The sequence below is a fragment of the Oncorhynchus clarkii genome, chromosome 17 (genome assembly GCF_045791955.1).
Source record: "Oncorhynchus clarkii lewisi isolate Uvic-CL-2024 chromosome 17, UVic_Ocla_1.0, whole genome shotgun sequence".
Lineage (NCBI taxonomy): Eukaryota > Metazoa > Chordata > Actinopteri > Salmoniformes > Salmonidae > Oncorhynchus > Oncorhynchus clarkii.
In genome coordinates, this window is record NC_092163.1 from 29,241,490 (window position 1) to 29,268,232 (window position 26,743).

The window sequence follows — 26,743 nt, forward strand, 5'->3', positions numbered from 1 at the left end:
TACCAAGACCTGGCCGTCCCTCTAAACTTTCAGCTCATACAAGGAGAAGACTGATCAGAGATGCAGCCAAGAGGCCCATGATCACTCTGGATGAACTGCAGAGATCTACAGCTGAGGTGGGAGACTCTGTCCATAGGACAACAATCAGTCGTATATTGCACAAATCTGGCCTTTATGGAAGAGTGGCAAGAAGAAAGCCATTTCTTAAAGATATCCATAAAAAGTGTTGTTTAAAGTTTGCCACAAGCCACCTGGGAGACACACCAAACATGTGGAAGAAGGTGCTCTGGTCAGATGAAACCACAATTGAACTTTTTGGCAACAATGCAAAAAGTTATGTTTGGCGTAAAAGCAACACAGCTGAACACACCATCCCCACTGTCAAACATGGTGGTGGCAGCATCATGGTTTGGGCCTGCTTTTCTTCAGCAGGGACAGGGAAGATGGTTAAAATTGATGGGAAGATGGATGGAGCCAAATACAGGACCATTCTGGAAGAAAACCTGATGGAGTCTGCAAAAGACCTGAGAATGGGACAGAGATTTGTCTTCCAACAAGACAATGATCCAAAACATAAAGCAAAATCTACAATGGAATGGTTCAAAAATAAACATATCCAGGTGTTAGAATGGCCAAGTCAAAGTCCAGACCTGAATCCAATCGAGAATCTGTGGAAAGAACTGAAAACTGCTGTTCACAAATGCTCTCCATCCAACCTCACTGAGCTCGAGCTGTTTTGCAAGGAGGAATGGGAAAAAAATTCAGTCTCTCGATGTGCAAAACTGATAGAGACATACCCCAAGCGACTTACAGCTGTAATCGCAGCAAAAGGTGGCGCTACAAAGTATTAACTTAAGGGGGCTGAATAATTTTGCACGCCCAATTTTTCATTTTTTGATTTGTTAAAAAAGTTTGAAATATCCAATAAATGTTGTTCCACTTCATGATTGTGTCCCACTTGTTGTTGATTTTTCACAAAAAAATACAGTTTTATATCTTTATGTTTGAAGCCTGAAATGTGGCAAAAGGTCGCAAAGTTCAAGGGGGCCGAATACTTTCGCAAGGCACTGTATTTATATAGCCCTTCTTACATCAGCTGATATCTCAAAGTACTGTACATCAATTCAGCCTAAAACCCCAAACAGCAAGCAATGCAGGTGTAGAAGCACAGTGGCTAGGAAAAACTCCCTAGAAAGGCCAAAACCTAGGAAGAAACGTAGAGAGGAACCAGGCTATGAGGGGTGGCCAGTCCTCTTCTGGCTGTGCCGGGTGGAGATTATAACAGAACATGGCCAATATGTTCAAATGTTCAGAAATGACCAGCATGGTCAAATAATAATAATCACAGTAGTTGTCGAGGGTGCAGCAAGTCAGCACCTCAGGAGTAAATGTCAGTTGGCTTTTCATAGCCGATCATTAAGAGTATCTCTACCGCTCCTGCTGTCTCTAGAGAGTTGAAAACAGCAGGTCTGGGACAGGTAGCGCGTCCGGTGAACAAAAACAAATAGCTCATAAAGGCTTCATAATTCATAAAGGTCATGTTAACTGAATTATATTATCTTAGAACAAAATGTATAAGATCTCCTAAGCCTGATCTCATAACTTATTTTTGGTGTTTAACCCAAAACCCTATTATTCCCCATTAAGTTTCCACATTAATGGCTAAATGAACCAGAGGTAAGTAATTTCAAGTTTTTGGGACTACAAGCTGGAGAGTTCTATTATGTTTACCTTTGTTCAAAGGAAGGAAGCAAAGTCTCCTCCCTTGCAAATGCAAACTCTAGGCCAAAACCTTCCCATCCACTAATTTCACCCATGTTTATCAAAAAGCACATTTTTGTTTTCATTCATTGTTATGATACAGACAATTTTTACTTTTGGTTATGGAATCTGTTTATCATCCACATCACAGGAGGCTGCTGAGGGGAGGACTGCTCATAATAATGACTGGAATGGCCATTTGGCGAATTGAATGGCATCAAACACATGGAAACCATGTGTTTTTGTGTTGGATGTATTTGATAGCGTTCCACTACAGCCATTATCACGAGCCCATCCTCCTCAATAAAAGGTTCCACCAACCTTCTGTGATCCACACATGCGTTTGAAAATCACCGCACCAGTTCACTTAGAACCCCACTGAAGAAGACGCATCGCCTTCGCCCAATCCTTATTAGTCCAAATAATCAATGACGAAATCCCCAAACCAGGAACTACTGCTGCTCGTAATCACATAATTCTACGTGAGTTTTGAAAGAGTCTCGTTGTTTCACCTGTCCACGAGAGATTAGACATATTGCAATCTGAATGAACAGATAATCGATAGTTCAGTCACATGAATACAAATAAGATTGGTTTACCCCAAGAAGGCGCATTCTTAACTCTCTCTGCTTAACTTCTCTCTATTAATAGAACGTTAATGAACATTCCAACCACGTGACTGATTGCTAGCTAGCAGATGTTTCAGTTACTGGCAAATAACTTAACTTCATCAAATAACATGCCGCTCGAAACAAATACAAAGTAAGTCCTCAACTTGGGAACGTTAAAACTCATTGATAATTTGCCATATGTTGATTAATGTAGCTAAGAAGGTATAAAATAGTACCGCATCGACTCCATCTTGAACTACGATCCAATGTGTCACGTGACAGTTATGTTTATTTTTGGTTTGGAAATATAGCAATGAAGCCATTATGTTCGTTGCAATAATCATGAAGTAGATTCCGTCACAAATTAAATTATTGTTGATGAACACACACAAAAAAACATCAGGAAGTACTTTCAGGAAGTAGTTTTGCTTACGTTGAGTGACAGCCCACACGGTAGCTCGTCGAGCAGATAATCAAGATGGCAGGTAATGTGGCTGTCATAATAACATCTATTCGAAACTTGAACAAAATAGTTGTTGTAAAAATAAGTATTTTCTGAAAAGTTTCATGTATTGGCATGTCATTTCTGGTTGTGTGTGTTGTTTTCGATCAATTACAATACCTTGGCAGCAAGCTGGGTTTTTAAGCGAAAATGCTAGCTCGTTAGCTATAGCTAACTGTTAGCTAATGTCGGCTAACTCTACTTTCTAGCTAGCCAGTTCTAGTATGTCTAACTATATGCTTGTTGTTGACAACACTGACACTGCAAATGTTGTTTCTAGGTATTGGTTGTAGCTATAATGTATGTTGTATTAGGTCTAGCTACTAGCTAGGTAGGTAGCCGATGTTAGCTAACCTTAGTTAAATATGTCAGGTAGATTTGCTTTCAAGCCTAAGCTAGTTAGCTACGTTAGCCGGTTGACCTAGCAAGCTAGCCTCTACGCCGATATCTTTGCATACCAAATCCAGCTCAAAACCAAAACAAAGACCTATAGTAACGTTAGCTAGCAAGTTACCTTGTGATTTGGCAACCTTATATACAGTAGCTTGCTAGCAATGTTAACGTTTGTTCGATAATTTCCTTGGCTGAAACAGCATAAACAAGAGTTGTTATGGGACGGATTTGTTTTTTAGTTTAGTTATATAATTAGCCCAGAAATTTCCCTATGTTATATTTTGGTAACTAGCCACTGCACTCTGTGGTCTTACTTATTACCACTGGATTAGGCTAAAGTTAGCTAGCTAGATGTCTCCCTGGCTTCAACCAAATCAAATGTATTAACTAGCTAACGTTAGATCTTTGAGGCACTTGGCCATTTTCTCCTACATAGTAACAGTTGACGTATTAGCCAACCCTCTGATCCCCAGGGAGCGATGTAACTATATAATGACTGACGGTATGTTGATAACATATTTGTAAAAGCAGTACTCTACACCATTCCATTTTGCAGGTCTGTCTTTATATTTTGAAGATGGTCATGATGATTTGGATGACTGTGAGTATTCCCTCTCCATCAATATGTTTCAAACGCCATGTTCAATTCTTGTGTAGTTCATGTAGAAAGAGTTACTGAGACTAGGAAACATATGCAGGCTGTTCTGACACCTTCTACAGTTTGAAGCTTTTAGGGAGCCTGCAGTTTCTGGTTGACCCTGTTCATCCACATGAAGTGTAACACTTAACAGTCACCCCCTAACATTATATGTCAGATGCCTCCCCCTGGGTTCAGGCAAGCTATTATTAGCAATATAGACCATATATTCATCTTGTTTAGGGCAATTAAACAACATACTAGACCCCCTTACGCAGGGCTTTCACATAGCCTACCAATTTTGTAACTGAAATAGACGGCGGTCACTTTTTCACTTGCTTACTCAGGTTAAAAGTCTTACTACTTGTGCCCGGATCACTTCAAAGCTCACTTATACCAATATGATAATTGCAACACGGAGCTTATTTTGACAGCAGTGGTTCCTTGTTGAAATGAATGTGCTTACTTACCTGATCTCCTCACTCACTAACTTAATCTCGAACAATTCTGATTGATTGATTCTGAATTTGTGATTTTCAACCTGGACAGTTGGGTTCGATGACTATGGATCAGAGTGTGACGGAATTCGGATCACAGCTTTCCTGGATGCAGGGCAGGACAATCTCACCCCCCTGGGGAGACTAGAAAAATATGCCTTCAGTGAAAACGTCTTCAACAGGTAAGACTGAATATGATGACGCACTTGGATACATGCCACAGGGAAGCAATAGGAAATATTTAGAGATAATGTGATGTTCAAGATGACTGCCATTTGTTTTTGCAATGTTTGACCGCAATACAGTGTTGACTGAAAAGTTCTGGTTCTATGTGTTCTTGTGAATTCAACAGACCTGCGTTCATGGCTTGGCATGGCGAGAATGTAACAAATTATGTCGGGCTGAGTGAAGGCCGGGCATTCGGTACTGCCAGGTCTCTCACTCACACTGCATCAAGACATGAACTTGTTAGGGACCACTCTTGTTAAGACGGGCCTGGTTTGACCTAAGTGTTTCTGATGTGGGTTCTTGCTTTCTGCCCATTGAAAGATAAAAGCTTGCCAGATGCCCTCAGTGGTTTTAAAGACCTCAGTGTGTGCTTTTGGCATAGCTTGTGCACATCGCCTCTGCAAACCTTTAACAGCACCCCATCAACAGCCCTCCATTGCCCCCAGTTGAATTCAACTCATGGAAAGGCTGTTTTCATGCTCTGCTTGTTGAGTTCAAGTCCTCAGTCGGGTGATTTCCAAGTTTGTCAGTTATGGGCCATTATGCTGCTTTGGCTAGATGTTGGCACAGACATTAACTTGGGGCTTGTGTTGCTTTCTAGGCAGATCGTGGCACGCGGGCTGCTTGATGTGCTTCGAGAGTTCAGTGACAATGAGAATGACTTTATTAGTGTCATGGAGACAGTTGCCCGAATGTCAGAAGATGGAGGTAGATGTTATTTTTTTTATCTGTCCCTCATATTATCTCATTATTTTACAATTATGTCATTTGTTTGTGAGATTGGGGTCAATTCCATTTCAATTGCGGTCACTGGAATTGGACATGGAAGGTTGGCTATCAATTGGAGTGCAATTGAATCATTGAATTGACATTTACATGTCTGAATTGATCCCCAAATTGACATTTATGTGCAATTGGCCCCAAACCCCTAATACAATTTATTTTGTATTGTTAGGACTTTTTTTATGCATGTTTGTGACCATCATCTCCCTATGTGTGTGTCTGTGTCATCTTCGTGCATGTGCATGTCCTCAGAGCCCACAGTGCGCGCCGAGCTGATGGAGCAGGTGCCCAACATCGCCATGTTCCTGCACGAGAGCCAGCCCAACTTCCCAGCAGCCTTCTCCAGATACCTAGTGCCCATCGTGGTGCGCTATCTCACAGACCCCAATAACCAGGTAGGAACAAATGACTCCCACTCTAACTGCAAATGATGGACCACAACGAAATGTTGATATTATCTTAAGCAGTTAAGACATTTCTGGATCCCTGTTCCTGTCATTTGTGTTTTTGGATTATAAAGGTTGATTGTTAGGGCTAGATGTAATTCAACAAGTTAAACGCAACATGCAAGAATATCAAAGATTTTACAGAATTACAGTTCATATGAGGAAATCAGTCAAAATGAAATGCATTCATAAGGCCTTAATCTATGGATTTCACATGACTGGGAATACAGATCTGCATCTGCAAATAATACCTTTTTTGCACTATTGGTTTGAGCCTGTAAGTAAGCATTCCACTGTAAGGTCTACCTGTTGTATTCGGCGCACGTGACAAATTAACTTTGAGTTGATCTGTTGGTCACAAATACCCTAAAAGTAAAGGGTCTCAGGATCTCGTCACGGTATTTCAATTTATTCAAATTGACATTGATAAAATGCATTTGTTCGTTTTCCATAGCTTATGCCTGCCCTTATCATAACCTCACAGCCACCATGGAGCACTCTGTTCACAACGTTGGACATACTGCCAAATAATCTAAAATTATGTTGGAGGAGGGTTATGGTAGAGAAATGAATGTTCAGTACTCTGGCAACAGCTCTGGTGGTCATTCCTGCAGTCAGCATGTCAATTGCACACTCCCTCAAAACTTGAGACATCTTTGGCATTTGCACATTTTAGAGTGGCCGTTTATTGTCCCCAGCACAAGGGTAATGATCATGCTGTTTAATCAGCTTCTTGATATGCCACACCTGTCAGGTGGATGGATTAACTTGGCAAAGGAGTAATGTTCACTAACAGGGATGTAAACACATTTTTGCACAACATTTGAGCGAAATAAGCTTTTTGTGTGTATGGAGAATTTCTGTCATCTTTTCGTTCAGCTCATGAAACATGGGACCAACACTTTATATTTTTTTCAGTGTAGTTAATGTTCGTTTTAACTTGTTAGCATTTAGCTAACAGTATCTGTCATTTTTCTATTAGTTTGTGCTAATTTTGTTAGCATAGAGGCCCAATGGTTCTTTTAGCTCCCCTTGTGTGCTATTCCGGTAATACCGTAAATGCTGGAATAAGAGAACGACGGAGTGACAATATGAAAATCTGCATACAGTCCAAGCCTAGAAACAAATGTGTGCAGCACAATAACCGCTAGTCCGGAACTGTCTGGATTTCCAGGCTCAACAAACACTTTATTGTAAAGATGTCTGTACTGACAGATGTCGTCTTTTCCCTAAGGTGCGGAAGACCAGTCAGGCGGCCCTGCTAGTGCTGTTAGAGCAGGGGCTCATCTGCAAGGGCGACATGGAGACCAAAGTGTGTCCTGTTTTACTAGACCTCACCGAACCCAGCAGCGACGATGACTACAAGATAGAGGCCGTCGCGGTAAGATTGCTTTAGGTTTATTGATTCAAGCTCACATTTTGATTTAGTTCACTGAAACTGAAGAAATGAAGAATTTACTTTAATTAAATGTAATGTAAAATGCACTCGGAGCGCAACCAGAACCACTACAGTATCCATTGATCATTGTTTGTAATCCCTGTTTGTCTTTATGTCCTGTAGTCTGTTACCATGTTTTTCTTTAAGTGTATGTTTTTCCCCCTAACTTTGATATAGATGAAATATTAGTGGTTCTGAGCCATAATACCAAAAACAAATGTCAAAACAAAAAGGATATAGGCTGATCTCAAGAAAGAGGATAGTTGTTAGTGGACCCTAGCCAAAATATTTAGGTCAATATGAGATCAATACAGCTGCAGGGGATGGGCAGTGGCTAGACAAGTCTGCATTAATCCATGGTCACTAGCAGTACCATATGTGTTATAGAGGCTTTTATTTTTTTTGTAACCTTGACAGGTGCAATAGTGTTGTTTTTTTTAGAACCAAGCAATGTGTGTCCTTTATGCTTAGAACCATAGGGTGAAGTTGACACTAGATGCTGATCTTTGGTCAGTTTTAGTAATTTCCCACTAATGGTTAAGGTTAGGATTGGGGAAGGGAGATCTGTACCTAGGGAAAACTTCATTCTCGAGCCCCTGTGGATTCCGTTACAATAGCATTGATTCCCGTGTCCTCTTCTCTCTCCTTGTTCTGTAGATCATGTGCAAGCTGGTAACCATGCTGAGCAAAGACACAGTGGAGCACCTGCTGCTGCTGCGCTTCTGTGAGCTGTGCAGTGATGCCAGGCTCTTCCAAGTCCGCAAGGTGAACACACACACACTTCTCTGTATCCAACTTGAACCCGCAGAAAACATGCTCCCACATTACATCACACTTTTGACAATAAACATTGCACACTGTTTATGGTAGTCGCTAAAGGATTGCGTTTCCCATCTCGATTCATCCAACATTTTTCACAAACTGAATCATTGCAGTTGCCCAAGAATGTGTTTTGTGATTCAGTATGAAGGCCTACAGTAATGTTGTTTTCTGTTTGGAATTTTAATCCTCTCGTGAAGTTGGTGCCAGTTGGGAAGTTGTATTTGGGTGTAGGAAAGGGAGGATTTTATTTGAACCCCTGTGGATTTCCCTGAGTTTGTGATGCCTGTAATGTGCCTCAAAGACTGTCCCCCAATGATGCCCACTTTGTACTGTTGTATTGGAATAAATAGTCTGTAAGACTGACATGCATAAACATTTTATTGGATAAAACATTCAGCAAAAAATGTCTGGTACTCCAGAATTAGTGAGCCACAAAAAGGTTACATGAACAACTTTTTTTTATTATTACTCTTTTCCTTCAGGTTTGTGCAGCCAATTTCGGGGAGTTCTGTTCCATTGTGGGTCAGGATGCCACAGAGAAACTACTGGTGAGAAACATTTGAAAAAAAATTCACTAGAATGTTTGTTTATTTCCTCCTCACAATCTCAAAGATATGTACATGTCTATCATTACACAACATACTGTTGTGGTATTGGTCGTAAATTACTGGTGGTTTTACCGCCATTGTGTTTTTCACATTCCTTAAAGGAAAATTCCACCCAAAAAACTATCTTGGTATTTGTTTCATTAGCCCATTGTTGACCATAGTCCCAAAATGTTTTTCTTACGTTAACAATAGGCTAATGAAACCAATACCAAGAGTTTTCCTTTAACATATGTTCATTGGGACACATCATAGCAAAAAGTTAACAGCTAAAATATATTTGAATTTTACTCTGTTGTAGTTAGGGAAGTGGGGTATATTCATTAAGAGCCTAATGGAAGCCAACTGGATGAAACGGGGAGGGATCTACCTGAATTTGACCGATGAGAAACTTGTTTGCTACAGTCTCCACTAATGAATACATCCCTGGTACTCATTATCTTTTGTCACCAGATGTCCAAGTTCTTTGACCTGTGCTCGGATAGCCTGTGGGGCATCCGGAAGGCGTGTGCAGAGTGCTTCATGATCGTCTCCAACTCCACCTCCCCAGGAGTGCGACGCACTAAACTGTCCCCCCTCTTCATCAGCCTCATCAGTGACCAGTCTCGCTGGGTAAGAGCCTACGCCAGACGCACACATATAAACACCATACTATTCTGGTGATGTTTATATGAAACATATTTTCTGCGAGAATGGCCTTAAATTACAATGATAAGTAATTATCTTGATAATGAATTGATGGTGAACATCATAGAGATGTATATTAATTATGTGTGTGATACTATGTTTTATTCAATGATGTGGTAAACATACTCTCTTGACCCTCCAGGTGCGCCAGGCTGCCTTTCAGTCTCTGGGACGCTTCATCTCCACCTTTGCCAACCCATCCAGCACAGGCCTCTACTTCAAAGAGGACGGCACACTACTGGAGGTCCCCAGGTGTCCCTTTGACAGGTTAGGGTTAGGGTTTGACTCAGGGGCCGAAAACAATATTCAAAATGGACCATATTAGTAAAATGTAACAAAACTTTTTATGTATAAAACAATGTTTGTAATTGAAAAGGGAAATTAAGGGGGCTCTCTGGTTGGCTCTCTGTTGCAGAGATTCCCCCCTCAGTATCGAGTCCTCCATGCGCTGCTCCTTCAACGGCCCCACAGAGAGACCCTCGCACCCACCCATCAAACAAGATGGCCGCTCCACCCCAACTCTAGAATGCATGTCCGGGGGAGACCGCGGTAGCGACTCCACACACACTCCTCCCCGAGGCCGACACGAAGTCCAGGAACGCAACAACAACCCTCCCACAAACAACGAGGAGACGGAACAAACGGACGAGAATTTTAACTCTTTCCACTACTGGAGGCCTCCGTTACCGGATATCAGCGAGGAGCTGGAGATGTTGAAGGACCAGGTTCCTCTGCAGAACCAGGCGGCGGGAATTAAAGAGGGAGAGAAGGAGGAGATAGAGGCAAAGGAGGAGATGGCTAGTCTGAAGCCAGTCACCAGCTCTCAGATCCAGAAGGTGTTGGACTGCCTCCAGCCCCACATGGATGACCCCGATGCACAAGGTGAGGGTTGAGGAAAGCATCTCTTCAAAGGTTTTTAATAAAGTAATTTTTTCATTATAATTGGTGCAATAATTAAGAACAAAGTGTTGAATGGTGACACAATGGGCTGGATATCATCCACCATCACAGCATTATTTGGCTCAGTGATCTTAGTGCAACTGACAGCAATTTAGCAACATAAAATCATATACACCCCCAGGAAGAATGACGCCTTTAAATAATTTGAAGCAAGCACTTCAATATTGAAATTTTCAGGTTTTCATACTATCATCGATTGTTTGGAAATGACGTAGAGTAAGGCATTTTTGAAAATTCTATAGCAATAGAGTGGGAGAGCGGCCGTGCGTTTGGACAGTTGATAGACACTGCAGTAAATAAAAACCAGGACCGGACTCTACACAGACCTATATGCAAATAAGCCATACAGGCCTACCATCATTCTCTTTGAACTGGACTGCGTGTTTACGGGCAGTAGCAACAGCGCGACTTTAGATCGTTAGAAAGCATTTGCCAAAAGCCTCAAAATAAACCTGAAAGGATTTCTGCAAATATGTATATACCCCAGGAGTCCTCCTACATTTGAGACAAGGCTGAGTGTAGCCCACAAATCTCCACTGCACGAGCCCGAGGGGACGTATCACCGGACAGGAAGATCACGTCGGTGACTCAACCCACTCAAGTGACGCACCCCTCCTAGGGACGGCATGGAAGAGCAATAGTAAGCCAGTGAGGCAGAATTCCAGTGGAGAGAGGAGCCGGCCAGGCAGAGACAGCAAGGGGACTTCGTTGCTCCAGTTCCTTGCCGTTCACTTTTTCACCCCTGGGCCAGACTACACTCAATCATAAGACTCACTGAAGAGATGAGTCTTCAATAAAGACTTAAAGGTCGAGACCGAGTCTGCGTCTCTCACATGGATAGGCAGAACATTCCATAAAAATTAAGCTCTATAGGAGTTATAGGAGAACCCTGCCTCCAGCTGTTTGCTTAGAAATTCTAGGGACAATACGGAGGCCTGCGTCTTGTGACCGTAGCGTATCTGTAGGTATGTATGGTAAGACCAAATCGGAGCGATGGGTAGTAGCAAGTCCATGTAATGCTTTGTAGGTTAGCAGTAAAACCTTGAAATCAGCCCTTGCCTTAACAGCACTGGTGTACAATAGTTTGAAGTCGGAAGTTTACATACACTTAAGTTGGAGTCATCAAAACTACTTTTTCAACCACTCCACAAATTTCGGTTAGGACATCTACTTTGCATGACACAAGTAATTTTTCCAACCATTGTTTAGACCGATTATTTCACTGTATCACAATTCCAGTGGATCAGAAGTTTACATACACTAAGTTGACTGTGCCTTTAAACCGCTTGGAAAATTCCAGAAAATTATGTCATGGCTTTAGAAGCATCTGATAGACTAATTGACATAATTTGAGTCAATTGGAGGTGTACCTGTGGATGTATTTCAAGGCCTACCTACAAACTCGGTGCCTCTTTGCTTGACATAATGGGAAAATCAAAAGAAATCAGCCCAGGAAGACCCCAGGGGGAAAAATGTAGACCTCCACAAGTCTGGTTCATCCTTGGGAGCAATTTCCAAATGCCTGAAGGTACCACGTTCATCTGTACAAACAATAGTATGCAAGTATAAACACCATGGGACCACGCAGCCGTCATACCGCTCAGGAAGGAGACTGGTTCTGTCTCCTAGAGATGAAGGTACTTTGGTGCGAAAAGTGCAAATAAATCCCAGAACAACAGCAAAGGACCATGTGAAGATGCTGGAGGAAACGGGTACAAAAGTATCTATATCCACAGTAAAACAAGGCCTATATTGACATAACCTGAAAGGCCGCAACGCAAGGAAGAAGCCACTGCTCCAAAATCGCCATTAAAAAAGCCAGACTACAGTTTGTAACTGGGGACAAAGATCGTACTTTTTGGAGAAATCCTCTGGTCTGATGAAACAAAAATAGAACTGTTTGGCCATGATGACCATTGTTATGTTTGGAGGAAAAAGGGGGATGCTTGCAAGCCAAAGAACACCATCCCAACCGTGAAGCACGGGGGTGGCAGCATCATGTTGTGTGGGTGCTTTGCTGCAGGAGGGACTGGTGCACTTCACAAAAAAGATGCCATCATGAGTTGGAAAATTATGTGGAAATATTGAAGCAACATCTCAAGACATCAGTCAGGAAGTTAAAGCTTGGTTGCTAATGGGTCTTCCAAATGGACAATGACCCCAAGCATACTTCCAAAGTTGTGACAAAATGGCCTAAGGACAACAACGTCAAGGTATTGGATTGGCCATCACAAAGCCCTGACCTCATCCTATAGAAATTGTGGGCAAAACTGAATAAGCATGTGCGAGCAAACCTGACTCAGTTACAGCAGGTCTGTCAGGACGAATGGGCCACAATTCACCCAATGTATTGTGGGAAGCTTGTGGAAGGCTACCCAAAACATTTGACCCATGTTAAACAATTAAAAGGCAATGCTACCAAATACTAATTGAGTGTATGTAAACTTCTGACCCACTGGGAATTTGATGAAAGAAAGAAATGCTGAAATAAATCACTCTTATTCTGACATTTCACATTCTTAAAATAAAGTGGTGATCCTAACTGACTTAAAACTGCATTTTTATTAGGATTAAATGTCAGGAATTGTGAAATACTTACACCATAGCCAAATAAGCTGAGTTTATGTAAACCTCCGACTTCAACTGTATGTTTATTTTTTGGGGTTCTAGTCAGGATTCTTGCAGCCGTATTTATTTAGTGCTTTATCCTGGTAGCCAGAGAGTATAGCATTGCAGTAGTTTAATCTACAAATGACAAAAACATGGATTAACTTTTCTGCATAATTTTGACAAAACGTTTGATTTTTGCAACGTTATGAAGACAGAGAAAAGCTGCCCTTGAAATTTTCTTGATATGTTTTCGTCAGAAGAGAGATTAGGGTCCAGAGTAACGCGGAGGTCCTTTTAGTTTTATTTGAGACGACTGTACAACCTTCAAGATTAATTGTCAGATCCAACAGCAGACCTCTGTTTTGTCCGAGTTTAAATGTAGAACATTTGCCGCCATCCACTTCCTTAAGTCTGAAACACAGGCTTCCAGGCTAGGCAATTTTGGGGCTTCACCATGTTTCATCGAAATGTACAGCTGTGTATCGTCCGCATAGCAGTGAAAGTTGACCTTGTGTTTCCAAATGACATCACCAACAGGTAGAACATATTGTGAAAACAGTATTGCCACTAAAACTGAACCTTGAGGAACGCCGACACGTACTATTGATTTGTCAGAGGACAAGCCATCCAGAGACTAACTGACATCTTTGCGACAGATAAGATCTAAACCAGGCAAGAACTTGTCCGTGTAGACCAATTTGGGATCTCTCCAATAGAATGTGTTGATCGATGGTCAAATGCAGCACTAAGGTCTGGCGCACGAGCACAGATATAGAGCCTTGGTATGACACCATTAAAAGGTTATTTACCACCTTCGAGTGTAGTCTCAGTGCTATGATGGGGTCTAAAACCAGACTGAAGCATTTTGTATACAATGTTTTCAGGAAGGCAGTGAGTTGTTTTTTGTGAACTTTTTTGTAAAATATTTGACAGGGATGGGAAATTTGAAAGTATGTTGTTTTTGTTTTTTAACATTTTCTAGGTCAAGGTTTGGCCTTTTCAAGAGAGGCCTTATTACTGCCACTTTTAGTGAGTTTGGTACACATCAAGTGGGTAGGGAGACATTTATTATGTTCCACATAGGAGGGCCAACCACAGGAAGTAGCTCTTTCAGTAGTTAGGTTGGAATAGGGTCCAGTATACAGCCTGAGGATTTATAGGCCATTGCCATTTTCATGAATGTGTCGAGATATAGGATAAAACAATTTGAGTGTCTCCATTGATCCTAGGTCCTGGCAGTTTTGTGCAGCCTCAGGACAACCGAGCTTTGGAGAAGTATGCAGATTCAAAGAGTAGCCCTTAATTTGCTTTCTAATGATCATGAACTTTTCATTCCCTCTCATTGAATGCTGCTTTTTAGTTCAGTTTGCGACAGTATTGAATAGACATTTTTGATTGTTCTTATTCTCCTCAATTCGTTTGGAAAAATATGATTGAGCAGCCGTGAGGGCTTTGATATTGCACGGTACTGGTCTTGCCAAGCTAGTCGGTAGACTTCCAGTTTGGTGGAACGCCATTTCCGTTCAGATTTTCTGGATGCTTGCTTCAGGGCTCGGGTATTTTCTGTATAATTTTTAGGGGTGCGACTGCATCTAGGGTATTACGCAAGGTTAAATTTAGATCCTCGGTTAGGTGGTTAACCAATATTTGTACGTCCTTGGGTCTGGAAGGGCATCTATGAATCTTTGGGTTGTCCGAGAATTCATACCACGGCTTTTGATAATCCTTGGTTGGGGTCTGAGCAGATTATTTGTTGCGATTGCAAACATAATAAGATGGGGGTCCGATAGTCCAGATTATGAGGAAAAACATTATGATCCACTATTTATTCCACTGGACAAAACTAGACCAGGGTATGACTGTGACAATGAGTAGGTCCAGAGACATGTTGGACAAAACCCACGGTGATGGCTCCGAAAGCCTTTTGTAGTGGGTCTGTGGACTTTTCCATGTGAATAATAAGGTCACCAAAATTAGAATTATCTGCCATGACTACAAGGTCCGATTAGCAATTCAGGGAACTCCGTGTGGAACGATGTATACGGCCCAGGAGACCTGTAAACAGTAGCTATAAAAAGTGATTAAGTAAGCTGCGTAGTTTGACTAGAAGCTCAAGATGAAAACGCAGTATTCTTTGGAGGGGTAAATTAAAATGTGCAACACCTCTGCCTTTGCGTGATGTGCGGGGGATGGTCACTCGAGTAACCAGGAGGAGAGGCCTCATTTAACACAGTAAACTGGCTAACAGCCTGCACCCTCTCTCATTGTGGAGCTAGAGGAGTTAGAGCCCTGTCTATGTTCATAGATAAGATGAGAGCACCCCTCCAGCTAGGATGGAGTCCGTCACTCCTCAGTATGCTAGGTCCTGTTTGTGGGTGAGTCCTAGAAAGAGGCCAATTATCTACAAATTCTATCTTTTTGGGAGGGGCAGAAAACAGTTTAACCAGCTATTGAGTTGAGACTGCTGTAAAGCTCATCACTCCCCCTAACTGGGAGGGGACCAGAGACAGTTACTCGATGCCGACATCTTTCTAGCTAATTTACACTCTAGAGCTATGTTGCGCTTGGTGACCTCTGACTGTTTCATCCTAACATCGTTGGTGCCGACGTGGAAAACAATATCCCTATAATCTCTACACTTGCCTGTTTTAGCCTTAGCCAGCACCATCTTGGGGTTAGCCTTTACGTTGGTAGCCCTGCACAATGTGTATGATTTCTGGATGATTCTTTTTAAGTCTAATATTGCAGGTAATGGAGTCACCAATGACTAGGGTTTTCAATTTGTCAGAGTTAATGGTGGGAGGACTGAGAAGGTTCGGTCTCTGACTCGTTGCTTAGTGGGGAGAACCTGTTGAGCGACACCGGTTGAGAATACCAACAGCATTTCTTTCCAGAAGCCTTGAGAAAATTGTCCGGCTCCAGGGACTTTGCAGGGGATTTATACTACTGTCTGTACTTACTGGTGGCACAGATGCTATTTCATCCTTTCCTACACTGAAATTGCCATTGCCTAACGATTGCATCTGAAGCTGTGCTTGCAACACAGCTATCCTCACTGTAAGGTGATAGTTGTCATGTATGTTATGAGTTCAGCGACTGCAATTAGATGTTATGTTACTACTTAGGTTTTTCTGCTGGTGGAGGTCCTGTAGAACCATGTCCAGATAAAGCGTCCGAGGTGAAAAAGTTGATAAAACGTTGGTAAATCTATTTAAAATTAAAAACCGAAAAGTTTGGCAGATAGCCAAGTCACAACAAACAACACAGCAGCACGGAGACAAGTCCGGAAGTTGACAAGTGTTAGCCAGAATGAGATGAGGTAAAATCTACTGAGTGAACAGTGGATGAACCCTCAAACTTTTTTAGCTTACAGTTGGCTGTCAAAATTGGACTGATCAACGTTGTGGAAAAGTAGCCTGCCCGCCCTTTTGCAGCTTGCCTGCTAATGCATACTTGTACCAAGCCACATTTTGACAACTGAATGAGAACTTGCCAGCCTACCCTCCCATTTGATCGATGCCAAATACATTTGATTGATGCCAAATACATTTGATTGACAACTAAGAGATATGTTACCTGTGGATAACAGTCCAAGTGTAGCATAGCTAGCTAGCTAAGTGATTCACATTTCTTGCTAGTGGAACGAACCGGCTCATAGCCCGTAACAAAGAGAGACAATGTGGAGATCAAGGAATAAAACATTAACTAAAGTAAACTATATACAATAAACAATGGTGTGTGTGTGTGTAGTGTAAGTGAGTGGTTGTGTGCATAGTTGGTGAAGGGTGTTGAGGTGCCAAAAAAGCCACAAACTGCCGCAACCAAAAATAAGTGTCTGCATGGAGAGTCTCTTCAATCAATGGGGGAAGGTGTACTTATCCACGGGACACACCTGAGGCCAGGTGTCCCATTTCGCTGACGACCCTCCCAGCTCCATCCACCAACATCCTAATAAGGAAAGCAAGACAAACAAACAAAATACTGCCCTGGTTAACACTATCTCACTGCCCCAGCCAACCTCGTCCTCTCCAGACCTCAGCAACCTTTGCGCACAGGAAGCAACCTTTTAAGAGTAAAGAAGAACGAGGACAGCAGGGAACAAGACAATAAAAAAATAAACAGTCTGTCATGTGGACGACACACGTGCTCGGGGGCCACGCATATGAGAATGCGTGTCCACCGATCAATAGGACCAGATGCGTTCAGGAACAGGGAGCACGAGAGAGCAAGTCAGCAAAGACATTATCAGACCCCCTGCACATCGAGATGGAATGCCTGTAAAAAACAAACACCATCTCCTTATCCTCTGGTTAGGACACATCATAAACCTCAAGGTAAGAGGGTTATGGTCGGTGTAGACCACAATAGGTACTACACCCGAGCTGATGGTTAAACTTCTTGGAAAAGAAACTAACAGGCCTCGCAACACCAGACACATCTGCTTGCAGCAAGATTGCACCTCCCCCCACGTGACTCGCATCCACCTGCAAGGTGAATGACAAATCCATGCGAGGCACAGCCAGCCCCGGAGTTGAGGTAAGCAACCTCTTTGCATCCTCAAAAGCCTGTTGACAGAGGGGAGACCAGACGTAAACCGCATTAGTCGCTCCCCTGACAGATTTGTTGAAACCAATGGTAGAGAAGTTCCTATAGAAACCACGGTAATAACCAATCATTCCCAAGAAACGCATCAGTTCCTTTTTAGTAGTTGGTGGTGGAAAAGCATCAATAGCTACCACTTTAGCCCGAACAGAATGCACTTCACCCTGCCCAACCACCTTACTCACATTTAGCCAGATCGATAGTGAGGCGACCCGCAGCCAGGCAGTCGAACAAGTTGCATACGGGACAGATGCTCCTCCCAGCTATCTGCGTAAATCATTATCTAGTCCAGAAATCAGCACAACCCTGTTCATAAGGTGTTGAAAAGAGGCATGTGCATTACGCAGGCCAAAACTCATAACTGAATAAGAGTACAGACTGGAGGGGGTAGTAAAGGCAGAGATTTCACGTGCCTACTCATCGGTGGCACCTGCCAATAGCCCTTTAACTGGTCAAACTTGCTCAAACTTTGTTTCTCCGACCTGATCAATGCAGTCCTCCATCCGAGGAAGAGGAAATTAATCTGGCTTAGTGACACTGTTTACCTTACGATAGTCCGTACAACATCTGTTTGTCCCATCCGGTTTACTGACCAAGATACAGGGAGATGCCCAGCTGGAGAAAGAAGGCTTTGCAATATCACTCTCCAGCATGTATCTGATCTCAGCATCAAAACAATGCAGTTTCTCTGAAGAAACTATAGAACCGCTGACGGATGGGGTCAGCGTCCCCAACGTCAATGTCGTGTTCTATTAAGTTAGGTGTATCAGGAAACTCAGAATCAGACCGACCAACTCGCCTCGCCTATCAGCAGGTAGATGAGTGAGAAGGCTGTCCAAAGCATCCAGTGACTCTGACTTTTTCAATCTACCTTGCAGTACGTCAGGCCCGGGCAAAGGCCGGCCCGGGGCTGTATGCGGCTGGCGACCTGATTCAATATGGCCCGCGAAATCATGCGCAGATCCAAAGTTTTGAAAAATTAATTTGTTCAAATTAAAAGCCCAATGACTACCCGCCTTTGTGTAATTTAACTCTCACCGCTTGTTGGGCATTTATTTTGAAGGCATGTATAAATAACTGCACAAGGAGACTGACTGACAGGCTGACACATGTTACAAATAGCTAGTTAGCTAGAAATTGCTCAAATGATTTTAAAGGAAAGTAGACAATGGTGAATGTAGGGTGTTCCTGCAAGAGTGGACATTGAAATATTAGCTTAGTGTGCAAAGAGAGCATTGCTGTTTTGAAGACTGCAACTTGTCCCGACACTTCCAGACAAAGCATGCCTAGAAATATAGGAATGTCTTCTGAGCAGAGGGTGAGTCCATCGAAAGAGTTGCTTTCTCAGTTGCAAAAGCAGCAAGGACTTTTCACAAAACTGCATTCAGCAAATAACGGAATTGTGAGAGCTAGCTATGTACTGTCCCACAAAATTGCTAAACATAGCAAGCCATACGCTGAGAACAAATTCATTAAAGAATGTTTAATTGACTCTGCAGCAGTACTTTGCCCCAACGAGCTGTTTGGAAATGTTTCCCTTCCAAGACAGTGATACAAACAGTTGAGGACATCACAGAGAATATTGATATTCATGAAATCACAAGTGAAATATAGCGAAACACAGCTTAGCCTTTTGTTAATCACCCTGTTGTCTCAGATTTTGAAATTATGCTTTACAGCGATAGCAAGACAAGCGTTTATGTAAGTTTATTGATAGCCTAGCATAGCATTATGTCCAGCTAGCAGCAGGAAACTTGGTCACGAAAATCAGAAAAGCAATCTTTTTTTGATGATCTTCGGATGTTTTCACTGACGAGACTCCCAGTTAGACAGCAAATGTTCCTTTTGTTCCATAAAGATAATTTTTATACCCAAAATACCTCCGTTTGTTCTTCACGTTATGTTCAGAAATCCACCGGAAATAGCGGTCACGACAATGCCGAAAAAAAAATCCAAATTATATCCATAATATCGACAAACATGGCAAACCTTTTTTATAATCGATCCTCAAGGTGTTTTTCAAATATCTATTCGATAATATATCAACCGGGACAGTTGGCTTTTCAGTAGGACCGGGAGGAAAAATGTCTACTTCTCTCTATTACGCAAGAATCACTCTGAGAGCCATCAGCTGGCCACTTACGCAATATATTAGTTTACGCTCATTCTTCAACATAAAGGCGTGAAATTACGTCTAAAGGCTGTAGACACCTTAGGGAAGACGTAGAAAAAGGATTCTGGTTGAAATCCCTTTCAATGGGCAATAGGGATGCATAGAAAGACAGGGGTTTCAAAATAAGGGTCACTTCCTGATTGGATTTTTCTCAGGATTTCGCCTTTAATATCAGTTCTGTTATACTCACAGACAATATTTTTACAGTTTTGGAAACTTGAGTGTTTTCTATCCTAAGCTGTCAATTATACGCATATTCTAGCATCTGGTCCTGAGAAATCGGCAGTTTACTTTGGGAACGTTATTTTTCCAAAAATAAAAATAGTGCCCCCTAGCTTCAAGAGGTTAAACTGAAAACTCTTGTGCAAACTCAACATGAGTTTAAGGTTCTATATCGTTGGCGGTAAGCCTCAGGAACAAATTCATAACTCTGTAACAGCCATTTTAACCTTATCATAGCTGACACTGTCGGCTACAACAAGAGCTGAAAATGATTCCTGCCCTTTACCTGTCAACACACTGCAACATTTAAAGTACGATCAGAATCAGGCCAACTCCTAGTGTCAGCAACATGCTCAACCAATGAAAATAACATCTCAGGATCCTTATAAAATTTGGGCAACAACCGTAACTTTACAACATTATGAAAATTGTCCGGAGCACTACCAAGAGAGAAGCGACCCCCTAGGTAAATCTTGGTCACCTTCCCAGAGCAAACTCTCCTGAGTTAGTACACTCCAAATCCTGTTTAAATTCCAATTCCTTTTCATACTTAACACGATCATGCTCACTGTCATGCTCCAGCTTAACACAATCATGCTCTAGCTGTAACAGAAGCAGTTCTTTCTGCTGTTAAAAAGACTACTAGGGCTAACAGTCGGAGGGGACATTCTAACAAGACGGTGAGGTGGCATGTCCTCGGCAGAGGCTGCCCCAGTGGTAACTTCTTGTATACCACTCTCCATAAAATTGTCCTTCAATATCAACCAAACATAATGTTTTTAGACATTTATCACTAATTTCAACCTGGTAATGTTCAGCGATCTTCCAACAGCTGTTTTAGTACATTATTTTAAGTTCCTCTGTTGGAACGCAAAGGAACTCGTCTACATTAGACGCCATAGTCACAAGTAACTACTAAAAATAATCTCGCTCTTCCCCTCTGCTGAGCAGACCAGACCACAACAAGAGAAACGCTGGGCACGAGAGATGATACATAAGGAGCTTCCCCAAATCCTACAATAACTCAACCCTAGTCTTTGTGCGGATTCGTGGTGGATTACGCACTGTACCCCGCTGGCATGGGAAATAAAACACCACGCTGGTGGATTCCCCCCAAGCCACAGATGTACCCCCGAGACAACTGCTCAGTCCACGGACACCACACAAAAATAAAATAACCATGCCCAACGTATTCTAAAGTGAAACATGTCACTAAGCCTAACAGCTGAAAAGTAAGGCTCTAGCTCCGTGTAGCAAATGGCACTCCGCTACCCAAATCTCCTACTGAGGTACACAGCAGATTGTACTCACCTTCTTGGACCGATGTCCCAACAGCAGGTAGAGCAAGAGTTTCCAGCCTGGGCAGGGGCCTGGAAACTAACCAATGTTACACTCTCCAACGCAGCACATAACCAGCCATCCACTGCTGTGGAAAGTTTAACAAAGGCAACCAACACTGGGCCTACCAAACAGCGCAACTCAATTTTTGTTTTTACAAAAGATGCAAACAAAGCACCTAACTTCAGTTTTACTCCCAAACAAAATACACTTACCAGTTAGCTTAACAACACTAGTATAATGCCTACTGGCATACTTTTTCATGCAGCGCACCATTTGATGTCGTCACCGGACTACTAAAGTCACTGATATGTCTGCAAGGCACTATACCAAACACTTAAGACTATGCAGTGAATACCAACCAATGTGCATCCCAAATAGCATTAACCCATCATAATGAAAAAAAAATACTATCCACACAAATGTCTAGGAACCAACCTTATAATCCCGGACGAGCCCCCACAACCGGCTCGTAGCCCATAACACAGAGGGTGACAACAAGGAGATCAAGAAATAACAAAAATATTTATTAATGGAAGTTAACTACATACAATTAACAATGTGTGTAATCAGTAGTGTAAGTGAGTGGTTGTGTGCATAGTTGGTGATAAGGAGGGGTGTTTGTGAGGTGCCAAAACAAACAAGCCACAAACTGCCACAACCAAAAATAACAGTGTGTCTGTGTGGAGAGTGTCTCAATGAATGGGGATAGGTGTATTTATCCACGCGGCACACTTGAGCCCAGGTGTGTCCCATTTCGCTGTCTATCCTCCCAGCTCCGCCCACCGACATCCTATTAAGGAAAACAAGCAAAGAGAGAATTTGGCTGACACAGTGGGAGGGTTGTCACACCAGCTAACCAAATAACACTTGCATCTCTAGCTTTAGCCACCGATAAACGATATGGGGGATAAAGTCGACCACTCACCCACTCGCTAGCTTAGCTAGCTAATGTTAGGCTCTGTGTTTCTATCTTGCTAAATAAATAGATACATACATTGATTAAACTAGCCTATTTGCCATATGATTAACTTGTGGTCATTCCCCATGCTAGTTTGATTGTATTGACATTTCCAGCCTTAGTTACATTTGTCTGTTTTTGTGCTTAACATTGAGTCATTGAAACTAAAACAGTGCATTCTGAAGGGCTGGAGACAGCAAAAATGTACTCTGCCAGCTGTGATTTACAACCTGATAGCAATATTTGTTGGACATCCAAGAAAGGTATTGGCGAATTAACTATATTAATCATGCGTTGAACTGCATCCATCTATACTATATCTATATCTATCCATCTATACTGCCAACAATGCATTATTTTACCCCATTTATTCATTCATTCAAATATAACTTATTTTATTACCTCCTTATGAAGTTGGTTTTGTAGCATAAACTGGGAACTTTATAGTTTTGCCTAATAATATGATTGTCTGTTTGTCTCATATCTGCAAAGTAGTTAAAACGCTGTCAGTTCCACTTTAATAGTCTTTACATTTGACCTGTGTATTCAAGACCATGAATTTGTGTCTTTGTCTGTCTTTCCGTATGTGTCTCCCAGCCCAAGTGCAGGTGCTCTCAGCTGCCCTGAAGGCTGCCCAGCAGGAGAGAGAGTCGGAGGATACAGAGGGTCAGTCAGAGAGCCAGCCTCCAGAGGATGGGAATGGGGAACCAGATGAGGAGTTCTCCCAGAACGAAGGGACCGCAGAGGAGGAACAGACACCTAACGAGCCTCCCCAGCAGACCACAGATTCGGCACCCATAGAGGAACTGAAAGAGACCGAAGTGGAGTCGGAGCCTCCGGTGTCTCCGGAATCATCCCCCGACTCGCCTGTCCTTGTACAGGACGACTCGGACCACAGCAGTGTGGTGAGTAGGAATGTGCAGCTCTCCTTACAAGCATGATTCAATACACATCTAGATACATTGGCTTCGATACATTTACTTTTAGCTTGAAGGGATTTGATTAGTGGAATGAATCGATGCAATGCACTAACAAATGTTCAATGAACACATTCGTTTTCCATTCTAAATTAATATCTGATACTGATGGAGCCGAGCGTGTGTGCATGTCTGCACAGAGTGGGGTGCCTCATAAGGATCCGCAGAAGGCGAATGGGAAATCTGACGTTACCGTCAATATTATTCGCCAAAGTACAATCATTGGACATTAAATTAGATGAGGTACGATTATGAATATCCTCCGAACGGGACATAAAAAATTTACATCTTATGTGTCATGGAATCGTGACTAAATGATGACATGGATATTCAGCTAGCAGGATATACGCTGCACTGGCTAGATAGAACAGCACTGGGAGAAAAATAAGACGAGGGGGAACGGTATGTGCATATTTGTAAACAACAGCTGGTGCACATTCACTGTAAGGTCTACCTACACCTGTTGGATCCCGCGCACGTGACAAATACACTTTGATTTGATTTGAAGTATTCAACCCCCTGTGTCAATTCATGTTAGAATCGCCTTTGGCAGTGAGTACAGCTGTACGTCTTTCTGGGTAAGTCTCAACGAGCTTTCCACACCTGGATTGTACAATATTTTCACTTTATTTTTATAATTCCTCAAGCTCTGTCAAGTTGGTTGTTGATCAAGTCTTGCCATAGATTTTCAAGCTGATAAAAGTCAAAACACTCAGGAACATTTAATGTCGTCTTGGTAAGCAACTCCAGTGTATTTGCGGCCTTGTGTTTAGGTTTTAGTCCTGCTGAAAGGTGAATTTTTCTCCCAGTGACTGTTGGAAAGCAGACTGAACCAGGTTTTCCTCTAGGATTTTGCCTGTGCTTGGCTCTAATCATTAAAAAAAATGTATCACTCCCAAATTATCTAGTCCTTTTATTTAACCTTTTATTTAACTTGGCAAGTCAGTTAAGAACAAATTCTTATTTACAATGACGGCCTACCCCAGCCAAACCCAGAAGGCGCTGGGCCAATTGTGTGCTGCCCTATGTGCGCTGCCCTTGCCAATGACAAGCATACCTATAACATGATGCAGCAATCACCATGCTTGAAAATATGAAGAGTGCTACTCTGTTATGTGTTGTATTGGATTTGCCCTAAACGGAACACTTTGTATTCAGGGCATAAAGTGAATTTCTTTGCCCCCTTTTTTCAGTTTTACTTTAGTGCCTTATTGCAAACAGGATTCATGTTTAGGAATATGTGTATTCTTTACGGGCTTCCTCCTTTTCACTCTTTCATTTTAGGTTAGTAATTTTGGTGTAACACCATGTTGATCCATCTTCACTTTTCTCCTATTGCAACCATTTATCTCAAACTGTTGTCATGTCACCATTGGCCTCATGGTGAAATCCCTGAGCGGTTTCCTTCCTCTCCAGCAACGGAGTTAGGAAGTGTCTTTGTAGTGACTGGGTTTATTAATACACCATCCATAGTGTAATTAATAACTTCACCATTTAATGGCAATTTTTTTTTTTTTACCCATCTACCATTAGGTGCACTTCTTTGTGAAGCATTGTAAAACATCCCTGGTCATTGTAGTTGAATCAGTGTTTGAAATTCACTGCTCGATTGGGGTATAGAGAGAAGGTAGTCATTCAGAATGAATGTTAAACCCTATTGCACACAGTGACTCCATGCAAATTATTATGTGACTTGTTAAGCACATCTTTACTCCTTAACTTATTTAGGCTTGCCATAACAAAGGGATTTAATACTTATTGACTCAAGACATTTCCATTTTTAATTAATTTGAAAAATGTCTTCCACTTTGACATTATGTTTAGGCCAGTGACTCAATTCTCTTTTTAAATTCAGGCTGTAACACAACAAATTGGAATAAGTCGAGGTGTGCGACTACTTTCTGAAGGCACCGTATATGAGTTTATCTATGCTAATTGTCTATATGTCTGTGTGTGCTAGCTGACTTTGTGGTTTGTGTCCTAGATGACTGGTATGTTTGTATGTGTGCTAGCTGACTGATATGTCAAACTGTGTGTCCTCCCTGTTTTGGATAGGAGTCGGAGCTGATCGAGAGTGTGGAGGAAGAGGGGAAGGAGGACTCGGCTCCCAACCAGCTATGTGAGGAGGAGAAGTTCATGGTCCAGGTCAGTTCTGCCAAACACTTTCTAAGCCTTTCTACTTTACATATTGTACATACATCGAGGGGACATTTATTAACATTTGTGATTCAGTCAAGTCTGGAGTACAACTACCTTTAAGCTGCCATACGTTTTGTCTGAGAATAGTTAAAGCGATCCAATGTCCAATGAATTGCGATTGACAAGATCTAGGGCCAGTTTTCTGATACCAGATTTAGCTTGGACTAAAATTCATGCTCAATGGAGAAGCTTATGCCCAGTGCAGATCTAACAGCTGACATAAGGAGAGATGTTGCGAGACCGACGTTTTAAAAATGTTTAGTTGTAGAACAACTGACTAAAGAAGTGTGGTTGAGCCTGGTTCCACTGTCACGTGGAAGCACAATGCATATATTTATGCAGGTTCTTTAAAAGTTGCTAGCTACTTTTAGCAAGGTGTTTAACAAACAGGTTTCATGAATTACATGCAGCCACTGTCTGGCTCACTAGAAAACACATCACCAGCCTCCTGCTCACAAGCCCAGTGCCTAGAGGAGCTGAAGAGAGGATCATCAAGCTAGGATAGCAACAACAACAAAAAACCTTACTCTTCAATATTGTGATGGGAAATGCATAGCACAAATAATTAGGTTTTGCTGGATATTATTCATCCCGATCAAACAGTTTTTTTTTACATGGACAATACATTGGCGATAATACACTGCTCAAAAAAATTAAGGGAACACTTAAACAACACAATGTAACTCCAAGTCAATCACACTTCTGTGAAAACAAACTGTCCACTTAGGAAGCAACACTGATTGACAATAAATTTCACATGCTGTTGTGCAAATGGAATAGACAACGGGTGGAAATTATAGGCAATTAGCAAGACACCCCCAATAAAGGAGAGGTTCTGCAGGTGGTGACCACAGACCACTTCTCAGTTCCTATGCTTCCTGGCTGATGTTTTGGTCACTTTTGAATGATGGCGGTGCTTTCACTCTAGTGGTAGCACGAGACGGAGTCTACAACCCACACAAGTGGCTCAGGTAGTGCAGCTCATCCAGGATGGAACATCAATGCGAGCTGTGGCAAGAAGGTTTGCTGTGTCTGTCAGCGTAGTGTCCAGAGCATGGAGGCGCTACCAGGAGACAGGCCAGTACATCAGGAGACGTGGAGGAGGCCGTAGGAGGGCAACAACCCAGCAGCAGGACCGCTACCTTCGCCTTTGCATTTGCCAGAGAACACCAAGATTGGCAAATTCGCCACTGGCGCCCTGTGCTCTTCACAGATGAAAGCAGGTTCACGCTGAGCACATGTGACAGACGTGACAGAGTCTGGAGACACCGTGGAGAACGTTCTGCTGCCT

The 26,743-nt window shown here is 42.3% G+C and overlaps 1 protein-coding gene across 1 annotated transcript in view; it reads left to right on the plus strand.

Annotated features, from left to right (window-relative positions):
• Positions 1-2,793: 2,793 nt before the first annotated feature.
• Positions 2,794-26,743, plus strand: part of LOC139370677 (serine/threonine-protein phosphatase 4 regulatory subunit 1-like) — a 44,551-nt gene continuing 20,601 nt past the window's right edge. The window contains exons 1-13 of the mRNA XM_071110298.1: positions 2,794-2,857; positions 3,824-3,868; positions 4,454-4,583; positions 5,231-5,337; positions 5,665-5,807; positions 7,093-7,239; positions 7,954-8,061; positions 8,601-8,666; positions 9,177-9,335; positions 9,553-9,677; positions 9,826-10,292; positions 22,874-23,181; positions 25,309-25,398. Of these exons, the coding sequence (XP_070966399.1) occupies positions 2,851-2,857; positions 3,824-3,868; positions 4,454-4,583; positions 5,231-5,337; positions 5,665-5,807; positions 7,093-7,239; positions 7,954-8,061; positions 8,601-8,666; positions 9,177-9,335; positions 9,553-9,677; positions 9,826-10,292; positions 22,874-23,181; positions 25,309-25,398 (1,902 nt within the window). The 5' untranslated portion in view covers positions 2,794-2,850. The remainder of the gene's footprint in view (positions 2,858-3,823; positions 3,869-4,453; positions 4,584-5,230; positions 5,338-5,664; positions 5,808-7,092; positions 7,240-7,953; positions 8,062-8,600; positions 8,667-9,176; positions 9,336-9,552; positions 9,678-9,825; positions 10,293-22,873; positions 23,182-25,308; positions 25,399-26,743) is intronic.